Source organism: Mixophyes fleayi, chromosome 2 (genome assembly GCF_038048845.1).
Source record: "Mixophyes fleayi isolate aMixFle1 chromosome 2, aMixFle1.hap1, whole genome shotgun sequence".
Lineage (NCBI taxonomy): Eukaryota > Metazoa > Chordata > Amphibia > Anura > Limnodynastidae > Mixophyes > Mixophyes fleayi.
Genome location: NC_134403.1, coordinates 206,729,407 through 206,741,965, shown reverse-complemented (window position 1 = coordinate 206,741,965; position 12,559 = coordinate 206,729,407). Strand labels below are relative to the sequence as shown.

The 12,559-nt window shown below is 40.2% G+C and overlaps 1 protein-coding gene across 4 annotated transcripts in view; it reads left to right on the top strand.

Annotated features, from left to right (window-relative positions):
* INPP5B (inositol polyphosphate-5-phosphatase B) overlaps nucleotides 1–12,559 on the top strand; it is a 134,236-nt gene that overhangs the window by 99,666 nt on the left and 22,011 nt on the right. For all 4 annotated transcript variants that reach the window (XM_075195402.1, XM_075195401.1, XM_075195404.1 and 1 more), the window contains 3 exons: nucleotides 1,452–1,568; nucleotides 8,577–8,764; nucleotides 9,231–9,342. In XM_075195402.1, coding sequence (XP_075051503.1) covers nucleotides 1,452–1,568; nucleotides 8,577–8,764; nucleotides 9,231–9,342 — 417 coding nt within the window. The remainder of the gene's footprint in view (nucleotides 1–1,451; nucleotides 1,569–8,576; nucleotides 8,765–9,230; nucleotides 9,343–12,559) is intronic.

The window sequence follows — 12,559 nt, the reverse complement described above, 5'->3', positions numbered from 1 at the left end:
CAGCTGACATCAGGTCAGTGATTCTCTCATTAATACAGGTGAGAGTGTTGAAGAGAACAAATTTGTAGATCACGCTGTCATGCTGATTGAGTTAGAATAACAGATTGGAAGCTTTAAAAGGAGGGTGGTGCTTGAAATCGTTGTTCTTCCTCTGTTAACCATGGTTACCTGCAAGGAAACACATGCAGTCATCATTGCTTTGCACAAAAAGGGCTTCACAGGCAAGGATATTTCTGCTAATAAGATTGCACCTAAATTAACCATTTATGGGATCATCAAGAACTTCAAGGAGAGAGGATCAATAGTTGTGAAGAAGGCTCCGGGGCGCCCAAGAACATCCAGCAAGCGCCAGGACCGTCTCCTAAAGTTGATTCTGCTGCATGACCAGGGCACCACAGTGCAGAGCTTGCTCAGGAATTGCAGCGGGCAGGTGTGAGTGCACGCACAGTGAGGCAAAGACTTTTGGAGGATGGCCTGGTGTCAAGAAGGCCAGCAAAGAAGCCACTTCTCTCCAGGAAAAACATCAGGGACAGACTGATATTCTGCAAATGGTACAGAGATTGGACTGCTGAGAATTGGGGTAAAGTCATTTTCTCTGATGAATCCCCTTTCAGATTGTTTAGGGCATCTGGAAAAATGCTTGTCCGGAGAAGGAAAGGTGAGCGCTACCATCAATCCTGTGTAATGCCAACAGTATAGCATTCTGAGACCATTCATGTGTGGGGTTGCCTCTCAGCCAAGGGAGTTGGCTCACTCACAATTTTGCCTAAGAACACAACCATGAATAAAGAATGGTGGCAAAACATCCTCCAAGAGCAACTTCTCCCAACCATCCAAGAACAGTTTGGTGACGAACAATGCCTTTTCCAGCATGATGGAGCACCTTGCCATAAAGCAAAAGTGATAACTAAGTGGCTCAGGGTCAACACATCGAAATTTTGGGTCCATTGGCCAGAAAACTCCCCATACCTTAATCCCATTGAGAACTTGTGATCAATCCTCAAGAGGTGGGTGGACAAACAAAAACCCACAGATTCTGCCAAACTCCAAGCATTGATTAGGCAAGAATGGGCATCCATCAGTCAGTATGTGGCCTAGAATTTGTTTGACAGCATGCCAGGGCAAATTGCAGAAATCTTCAAATAGAAGGGTCAACACTGCAAATATTGACTCTGCATAATTTTAAATGAAATTGTCAATAAAAGCTTTTGAGATTTATGAAATGCTTGCAATTTTACTTCAGTATACCATTGCAACACCTTACAAAAAATACACTGAAGCAGCAAACTTTGTGAAAACCAATACTTGTGTCATTCGCAAAACGTTTGTCCATGACTGTACTTGTGGCCATGTAGTGTATGTTGTAAATGATTCTTCATGTAGTCGTTTAGCTATAATTTCCTGCATTTGTGCTTTATGCTTAAATATCTATTCTCTATTGTTTATTGTAGATTAAGTTGATCAGGCTTGTTGGGATAATGTTACTTCTCTATGTGAAAAAGGAGCTGGCAGTTCATGTCTCAGAGGTGGAAGCAGAAACTGTAGGCACAGGAATCATGGGAAGGATGGTAAGTATTTGTGCATTGAGATCTCTTGAGCATTTCTTCTGCTCATGAGAGATTATGTGTTAATCTGTCCAATTACCTCCCAGCTTCCCCCCCTCCACACACACCCGGTCTTTCCTAAAAACTGATGCAAGACATTTTGAACGAGGTGGGCAGCATGCAGGTAAAGGATGGGATGAAGCATATAGGCAGGATCTTGCCAGTAATTTGGCCACATTGGCAGCGACCTCTCCTGGAAACGAAACCCAGACTCTAGTACTCGTACAGCTCTTCTCTGTGCAGCTCATCTTCCTCCTCCATCTCAAGTGGCTCCCATATAATATATAATAAAAAAAAAAAATTTAAGTATTGTGCTCTATCTTTTAATGAAAACACCACTGTATAATATAAATGACACATTGCATTAATAGACCCTACAATATATTAATAGAACCACAAACCCCACATTGCCTTAATAGCCCCCACTTTTAATAAAGAGCCACTTCATTACACACACCCCCTCCCAGACAAGCCAACCCCCACATAATATCCCCCGAAGCCACTTACCCACCCTTAAACTGTGGTAGGCAGCCACGTGTGCAGGGGAAGGATGGGCAGGAGATAGACGTAGAGTGCCCTCCTTGTTTTCTGGATTTTATTTAGTTGGCTATTTAGTAATACTCTCCCAATCTTTGTACTCTTGTAGAGTCTGTGGAGTAGAAGAAGTAAAGTAAAGGTCACCCGCATAGTGACTGTGGTGCCTGTGACCAACCATTATCTACTGATTTACGAAGTGGTCTTTTGTGCAGCATGTAATTCCCAGCCCCCTCAATAATTTAAGAAGCTGATAGCCTGGATGATGAAATCTATATGACAAAAGAGTATTTATATGCTTTGTGGGGTCCCAGACAAGTATAGATTTGAAGGACAGGGGTTTCCAGTCAGAATTGGACTCTTTGGAAGATGTGGATGAACCCTCTAGTAGTGAATCTGGGGAAATTAAAGCAGCCAGTCTATTTAATTTGAACAATGTGGAGATTCTGCACGGGCACATATATAAATTCATTGAGGATGAATGAAGCATAAATCTCTACTACAGTTCAGAAGTCCCTCTTTGAGGAACGTAGTAAAAGAAAGCGGGTTTTTTTCCATGCACCAGATAGTAAAGGATTTAATGAATAAATAATGAAGTAGAAAAATCTCAGTCTAACCGGAAAAGATTAGAATGCATGTATCCCTTCAGTGACAAAGAGCCACAGAAATGGAGTTCGGTTCCAAAAGTGGACGCTACAAAGCATAGTTTATCAACCACAGGACAATTCTTCCTTTTATAAGTTGGCGGTCCTCTTAGAGATACTATGGATACGAAGATGAAAAGTTATTTTTATTTCTTCTGGAACTACCTTTAAATTAGGGTAGCTTTGACTTCAGTCGGTTGAGCACTTAGGCTATGGGGTGAGACTTTCCATATAGATGTACAGGAAAATCTTCGTAGACAATATGTGCTGCAAAGTATTGAAGTTATGCAGAGAGGAATACATCGAAACATAGACTTTTTACAGCAGATAAGAACCACTTGGCCCATCTAGTCTGCTTATATTTTAAGCTATGGTAACCTCAAAACTTATTTGTCCTTAGTTCTTTGTGAAGATATCCTTATTTCTATCCCTAGCATGTTTAAATTGCTATATTGTACTATGCTCTATCATCTCTGATGGGAGACTATTCCACTTATCCACTACCTTTTCTGTGAAGTAATTTTTCCCCAAAATTCTTCTGAAATTACTTCCTCCATTTTCAGTGGATGACCTTGTGTTCTAATACTTCTTTTCCTTTGAAGAATGTTTCTCTTTTGTACCTTGTTAAAACACTTGATGTATTTGAACATTTCTATCATTTCTCCTCCTTTCCCTTTTTTGCTACAAACTATACATATTAAGATCTTTAATAGAGTTCCTTTGCGAGTTTCATCATGTCCCCAAGTGAAATTTCTTTGTTGAATCCAGAACCTTTTGAGCTTCACCAGAGTTGGAAGCTTTGCACAAGTCTGCAAAAATTCCTGGAAGCTTGTGTGATCTTTCTTGTTCCTTTAGCCCACTTGCGCACAGGCTTTTATTCCTGACTCTCTTCATCAGCTTTCCTTACTGTTCTAGATTTATGGAAACTCGGTAACTTTGTCTGTGCAAGACCTTTCCATATGGAGTCAGTTTAATTCCATTCTCACTGCTATAAGCGAAGGTGCTTTTCTCGCATCCATAGATCTTCAGGATGCTTATATCCATATGCATGTTGCAAATAATCACCTGAGATTCATCAGGTACTGTGTCCTGGAGTAGCATTTCCAGTTCACTTGTCTTCCCTTTGGTCTGCAATCAACTGAGAATTTTCACCAAGGTATTAATTACACTGGTGGCGCAATTACAGAAATGGTGGATCACTCTCTGACCCCATCTGGGTGACACTCTAATGACAGGGAAGTCAGAGCACATTGTCTGATCCAAGATATCTCAAATAATGACTGTTCTGCAGGAACATGGTTGAATTATAAATGAAGCAAAGAGTCCTCTTGTTCCATCACAGCAGATAAAATTTCTGGTGTTGCAAACAGACACTGTACAAAACAATGTACCTGTACTAAAGGAGAGTTGCAGTCCTTGGCTTGTCAACTACAATCCAAAAGTTTTGAGAATGACTCAAATATTATTTTTCACAAAGACTGCTGCCTCAGTTATGATGGCAATTTGCATATACTCCAGACTGAAATCAATTGCAATTCATCTGATCCCTCTTCATGACAAAGTCCATCTTTGCCATGACAATGAGCTTTATCCCAAAAACAACATTTCCACTGCATAACCTCCCTGTCACAAAAGAACCAGCTGACATCAGGTCAGTGATTCTCTCATTAACACTGGTGAGAATGTTGATGAGGACAAGACTGGAGATCACTCTGTCATGCTGATGACGTTAGAATAACAGACAGGACGCTTTGAAAGGAGGGTGGTGCTTGAAATCATTGTTCTTTCTCTGGTAACCATGGTTACCTGCAAGGAAACGTGCACTCATCATTGCTTTTCACAAAAAGGGTTTCAAAGGCAAGGATATTGCTGTGAGTAAGATTGCACCTAAATCAACCATTTATCGGATCATCAAGAACTTCAGGGCGAGAGGTTCAACAGTTGTGAAGAAGGCTTCAGGGCACCTAAGAACGTCCAGCAAGCACCAGGACCGTCTCCTAAAATTGATTAAGCTGCGTGATCGGGGCACCGCAGTGCAGAGCTTGCTCAGGAATGGCAGCAGGCAGGTGTAAGTGCATCTGCACGCACAGTGAGGCAAAGACTTTTGGAGGATGGCCTGGTGTCAAGAAGGCCAGCAAAGAAGCCACTTCTCTCCAGGAAAAACATCATGGACAGACTGATATTCTGCAAAAGGTACAGGGATTGGACTGCTGAGGATTGGGGTAAAGTAATTTTCTCTGATGAATCCCCTTTCAGATTGTTTGGGGCATCTGGAAAAACGCTTGTCCGGAGAAGGAAAGTGGAGTGCTACCATCAGTCCTGTGTCATGCCAACAGTAAAGCATCCTGAGACCATTCATGTGTGTGTGGTTGCTTCTCAGCCAAGGGAATGGGCACAATTACAATTTTGCTTAAGAACACGGCCATGAATAAAGAATGGTACCAAAACATTCTCCAAGAGCAACTTCTTCCAACCATCCAAGAACAGTTTGGTGATGAACAATGCCTTTTCCTGCATGATGGAGCTCTTTGTCATAAGGCAAAAGTGGCTCAGGGTCAAAACATCGAAATTTTGGGTCCATGGCCAGGAAACTCCCCATACCTTAATCCCATTGAGAACTTGTGATCAATCCTCCAGTGGCGGGTGGACAACCCCCTTCCCCTTCCACAAATTCTGCCAAACTTCAAGCATTTATTAGGCAAGATTGGGCGGCCATTACTCAGTATGTGGCTCAGAAGTTGATTGACAGCATGCCAGGGCGAATTGCAGTTGTCTTCAAAAAGAAGGGTCATATTGACTGTTTGCATAAACTTAATGTAATTGTCAATAAAAGCCTTTGACACTTATGAAATGCTTGTAATTTTACTTCAGCAACATTTGACAAAAAGTTCTAAAAGCACTGAAGCAGCAAACTGTGTGAAAACCAATACTTGTGTCATTCTCAAAACTTTTGGCCATGACTGTACAAGTTCAACATTACTATACGAAGGACCTTTGCCTTCTAGGACTGCTTTCCTCCCTATAGGAATTCTGCCCTGGTCAAGGTGGTGCATGCAAAATCTCCAGTTACATTTACTCACTCAGTGGGATCAGGGAGATCATTCAAACTCCACCATGGTGTGGAAGCAAACTCATAACCCTAGCACTAAGGCAGAAATGCAAGTTGCTGTGCAATCTCTCAACTTGTGGCAGAATCCAAAATTAAGAGAACAGAGAGTGTCCCTTTTAATAGCTAGACTCTATGACATAACAGTCTCCAGTATCACATGCTATGTGGCTCATTTACTGTCAAGTGGTGCATGGTCACAGAATAAAAAGAAATTTAACATAAATGTTATGGAAATGCAGGCAGTCTGAAATGCCGTTCAGTCCTTTCATCCTTTTATGGGGAAAGTGTCTCAAGGTATTCTCAGACAACAGGACTGTAGTTACCTTCATAAATTGAAAAAGAGGTACCAGGAGCAGGACCATGATGGCGGTGGTAGCAAAAGTCATGTCATGTCATGGGCAGACAGTAACCTGAAGTCACTATTGGTACTTTATCTAACAGGCAGAAAGAATATTGTATGTTGCATGTTACCTCCGCTATAAACCAGTTCATCCAGAAGAATGGACTCTGCACAAAGAAATATTCCAGTTGCTAACAAGAATGTCCAGCTACCATCATGTAGATATAATGATGACAAATCAGAACACCAAAGTGCCCAGGTTGTTTTCTTGGCACAAAGTTCCAACTGTCTTTCCTCTATTTCCTCTCATTGCTCGCTCCATGAAAAAGTAGAAGTTCTACTGGCCACAATGCCCATCATTTGTGGTAGTTTGGGAGATGTGTTGGGAGCAAGTGTGGCCTCTACCTCTTCGGCCAGTCCTTCTATACCAAGGCCTAATTCTTAATCCAAATCCAACAAGACCATGATTGATGGCATGGAGATTGAGAAGGCACTGCTCAGAAATGAAAAAATTCTCAGAGAATGTGATTGACACTCTTCTATAATAAAATTTGGAAGGTACAAAGCTACCTAGCTACCGATTTGGCTTCAAAAGACCTTATTATACATTTTTTTCAAGCAGTGAAGAAAGTTTGTCTCCGTATTAAGTCCTTTGTGGTACAATGGGATCTTAATTTAGTTCTTAACATTCTGATGTCTGATCCATTTCAACCTTTACAAGAGGTAGTAGTAATTACTTCTATTTGTAGTTTTGCAGAGCTACAAACGTTGAAGTGCAAAGAACCCTTTCTGAACCCTTTCTGAATATCTATATAGATAATTTAGTACTTAATCCAGCTTTCTTTTCTAAATTCATATTTCATATTAATCCAGAAATCATATTGGGATTATTTTGTTCTTCACCATCTGATGATGAAGAAAGAAAGCAACACACATTGGATTTAGTCTGTGTACTTATCTAGAACAGAGGTTTTTCCACAACACAGAACTACTCTTTGTGATCTCAGCAGGACTAAGGAATGGGTGTGACCCATTCTAACAGACCATCTCCAGATGGTTCAGAGAAATAATTACACAGGCATATGAGAGAAATGGATGTAAGGTGCCAGAAGTCCTGAAGGCTCAATCAGCTAGAGAAATGGCAAGTACTTGGCATGTAGGGCTCAGGCCTCAATGGTGAATCTCGGCAGAGCAGCTGGCTAGGCATCTATACATACCTTCACCAGACATTATCTACTGGTCATAATGTCATCTGCTTGCTCACAATTTGGGAGACATACTCTACACACAGCTACTTAATAAAATTGTCTTTGATTATGTAGTATATATGGCTGATGTGGGGTTAGTTTGTCCTCCCTACTATTATTGCTTGGGTATATTCCATTGTAATGGCTGTCCTGGAGGATAGAAGAGGAAAGGGGTGAATTATACTTACCAATAACTACTTTTCCTTGCGAATACTCCATGGCAGCCCAATATACGCATCCATGTTGTTTGATATGTTTATGTTCCGATTTTATTAGGAACAGCTTGGGAAGTCTCTCGAAGACACAGGGAAAGAGGAGAAGTTGCACTATATACTAGTTGGGGGTGTTTTTAATTTTGGGTCTCTTGAGGAAATGGAATTATCGGTAGTTATAATTAGCCTCTGCCAGTGTTTGTCCATGCCGATTGTATGAAGGGCCCAGTGATGTGTGACCCGTAGCCATTTTGTACTTGCTGCAGTCCTTTACTTTACTTGGCCACTTCCACCAATGGAAGAACAAAACACAGACATTGCAGCTCCGTACAGCTAGACCAAAGAGACTTAGTGTGGTGGACCTAGCCCTAGAGAAAATGTTTAAATGGTTGCATATGTGAAATCCTTTAACAGTACCAATTTAGTAAGCGCAAGTAATTTTCCCTTGGACTGGTAATTTCAGTTGCTTGGAAAACGTCTGTGTATTTCAGTAGGGCTATTAGTTCTGCGTAACAAAAAACATCAGAGAGATGCAAAGTATTGTATCTGCTCTCCAGTATATATCATTTCTGTTCAAGTTTCAAACATGTATATAACAAATTGCTTTTCTTTATATAGAAGCTAATTGTATTATTAGGAGCAGTTTAATTCCGAATAAATTACAAAGTTATTATGTATACAAAAACAATTACTGTTTTTTAATTACTGAATTGCTTTGTTTTGTTAAGGATATGTTGCATGTTTTATGGACGCTTTAGTCGTATGTTATTGCTTGACAATAACTATCTAATATTCTGACATGTTCATGATGATTTGACCAGTACATCACACTATTCTTTTGCTATCGCAAATTTAAAGTACAAGGTCACTTTCATTGCTTTTGCAGGGCAACAAAGGAGGTGTGGCAGTTCGTTTCCGGTTCCATAACACTTATGTTTGTGTTGTCAACTCCCATCTGGCTGCTCATATTGATGAATATGAGAGGAGGAATCAGGACTTCAAAGATATCTGCTCCAGGATGCAGTTTCCACAGGTGGATCCAACGCTTCCACCTCTGACCATTCACAAGCATGAGTATGTGTTCCCTACAGCCTGACATGTCATTTAGTGTAGAAATATTTTTAAAAGGCAAAGAGGACTATGATGAAGTAATAATTTAAAATAATGGAAGGATTCTAGAAAACAGAGGTTGCCTCCGGTTGGGCTCACACAAATTTAGAATTGTGTGGCGGTGTAAAAAAAATACTGCTTTCTACAATTGTATGAATGTGTTCTACTTGCATATTTTTCCATACTGTATCTGAGAGAAAATGTGGAATAATTAAATTTATTAGGTATTATTAATCTTGTTTTTATCTTTTCTATAAGTAGGTTGTTGTGGAGAGTTTGGTTAGGTCATTTAGCTTTGAGCTATAGTTTAATGAACAAACTGGGAAAAAGCTGAAAGATTTTCACTCTGTGAAGATTATCCATTCCTGTTAATGAGGAATAGTTCTAGTGTATCAACTACAATGAAAATATTTTTGTATATATTTTACAGTGTTGTATTATGGCTTGGAGATCTGAACTACAGATTAAAGGAAATAGAGAAAGAAAAAGTTAAGAAGCTAATTGAATCCAAGGACTACACAACACTCTACACATTTGATCAGGTATGAGGTGATGCGTTATCTTTTAGAACTACAAAATGTTAATGCACAATTGGTTTGTGTGATGCAAGTCACAGAATTACTGGAATAATCCTCTAGAACTAGCTTTTCCTATAGAACTTAACATCCTCACCAGTTCTCAGTTGTCCCCAGGTCTTGTGTCAGAAATTCTATTCATTGGAACACAATGTAGTCTGACTACATGCTGAACATAAAGTAAAATCAGAGTTTTAACAGACTGTAATCCAATTACAGGAACAGTATAACAACTATTTTATTGAAATGTTTGTTTACACAAATGGTGTTTAAAACATTTAAGCTGGGTACACACTGCCTAGTTTTCCACCAACTTTTTATGCCGATTGATTTAACATCCGATCGATGGTCCGATCGCTCGATCATTAGACTGCATACACACTAGCCTCGTTTTAACGATAAATGGAAGAGCGACTGTCCCGGTAGCGACTTTTACAGCCATGTTGGCATGAACAATGATTTAGAATTCGTACACACTGAAGCGATATTTGCGGGTCATGTAATGATTTACCAAAGACATTAGCATAAAGTGGCAGAGCTTTCACTATAGTTAACACCCAAAAACACATAAAAAAACAGAAGAAGACAAACTTCAGCTAAAATTATCAAATATTCTTCACCCGCGATGCTCCATTCTGTCGGGCATCATCACTGATTGGTCCACAGCAGAAACCAGTGCTCATGTGTGAGTGTATAAAATTACCGAGGAGCCTGTGTGGCGCCGAGGGACGTGCAAAGCTGGCGGATGAGGAGCAGGTGTCGGTGGGGTTTGGACCAATGGAGACGGAGATGGTGCTAGATGGTGTTAAAAGAGTAAAGCCAATGAGCCCATGAGAGGTGGAGATGATGGTAAAAGTACTGGACCACTGGAGACTGGTGCGATTTTGTAGAAACATAGAAAAAAAGTGAGTACCACATGTAGTGTACCAGTTTGAAGGAGTTAATTTATTTCATTTTAAGTTAACGTGAAGCAATGCAAAAGCTAGATTTGTAACATAGGTTGTTTTTTTTCAGAACGAAGAATTAACGTTGATAAGAGCAGCTTAGGTACCACTGATACCGCTAATGTTAGACCTGTTATCAAACAAGAAAAAATTGATGTTGAATACGAACAGATGAAAGAAGTTATACAAGAAGGTATTGAAATGAACATGTGTAGGCAACACAAGACTTTGGGCACATACCTGTACCGTTATAATAACCAACATGGCGCCTATTTTACAGAACCTATGGAGTTTAAGCAATTGTACTAGATGGACCACAACATAAACTGATCTTGAGCAGTGTGCAAGGTGAGCATATGGGACTATTTCTGGTGTTGGTTAAAGCCTTTTGTAAACTTTATTACAGATATAGAATTTTAATGATAAACATTTTTTATTTCCTTGTTTCCTAGATACCATCGTCATATCCGAAGTTCTGAGGGAGGAAAAAAAGGTTGTAAAGTTCAACGATTATTTTAAAGAAATAATAGAGATTATAAGTGACGTCAAGAAACAAATTAAAAAGCTTGTGAAGAGTTTTGTTGAAATGTCTATGCTGTTTTGAACGGTTCTTTCACAACCCACTAGCACCTTTTAAAGTGTAGTACTATTTTTATAACTTTTTAATATTCTGCACTAAATATTTTTGTAAATTTTTCTGTAATAAAACTGTTGCATTAACACTGTGTGGTTTATTCTGGGTATGTTACAAATACTAGTTAATAAAGGTTACTAAAGGTTAATATTAGTTTAAAAGTTTATAAGATTAATCGTTTATACAGGTATAAGTTTAGAAAGGGTAAATATGAATAGGTTGTCAATATAGATGTAAAGGGTTGGTATAACACTACACTTTAGTAAACTGGTTGCCACATGCTAGACACATCAATGCAATAGACTACTACTATTGCTATTCCGTTACAATCCTCTAATTAAACAAGTTGGTGATATGCGAACCTCGCACCACATGGGACAGGTACAGGCATCTGAAATTTACATACACGCCCCCCTACAGAGCCCCAGCTGGCGGGAGTATCGGAGGATTATCATGGATCGAACGTAAATTTATACACACTACACCAGTGTTCCCAAACTTTTGCAGTTCACGCCACCCTTAGAGTCGCCATAATTTTTTCAAGGCACCCCTCTAAAATAATTACTGTTTTATAAGAAATACTTTTTTAGTTGTATGCAAAAATAATACACATAAATCCAAGGGAAAATAATATATTTTTATATTTATTTTTTTTTCAATTATATTTCTGCCAAAGCAAAATTTACAGCTAATTCACACTGTGCCCGACTTCATCTCCACACACTCTCTGTGCCCCCTCTGCATCTCCACGCACACTCTCTGTGCCCCCTCTGCATCTCCACACACACACACACACACACTCCGTGCCCCCTCTGCATCTCCACACACACACACACACACACTCCGTGCCCCCTCTGCATCTACACACACACACACACACACACACACATACACACACACACTCTGTGCCCCCTCTGCATCTCCACACACACACACACACTCTGTGCCCCCTCTGCATCCCGGGGGGCCAGGAGAGAAAAAAATAGATATATAAATAAACTTACCAATCCGGCGGTCCGGAGGACCCAGCATCCTCCTCTCTCCTGCCGCTTGTCACTGAATGTCGGACGTGATCATTCAGTGAGGAGGGAGGATGCTGGATCCCGGGCACCGCCAGATTGGTAAGGTTTTTTGCTTTTTTTGGGGGGGGGGTTTGTTGTTGTTTTTGTTTGTTTGTTTTCCTCTCCCTGGCCGCTGCACCCCTGTGACAGTGTGCCGCAGCGCACACTTTGGGAACCGCTGCACTACATGATGGAAAGGTGATTGGAACGAAAATATCGAACGGTATGACCAACTAATTGAGGCCACAATTGACCATTTGGGAAGACTTCATCATCATGATAATTTATTTATATAGCGCCAACATATTCTGTAGCGTTTTACAATTGAGGACAAATACAGTAAGAAACAAACTGAGTAAAACAGACAATGAGGTGAGAAGGCCCTGCTCACAAGCTTACAATCTATGGGAAAACTTTCTACCATCGTGTCACTACACACACTGACCCGACTTTCAAACGAGCGGTCGTATGTCAGCTGGTTGAGGCGATTATTGGACGAAAAACCTGTAGTGTGTACCCAGCTTTAGGTGGAGGTAATGCAGCAA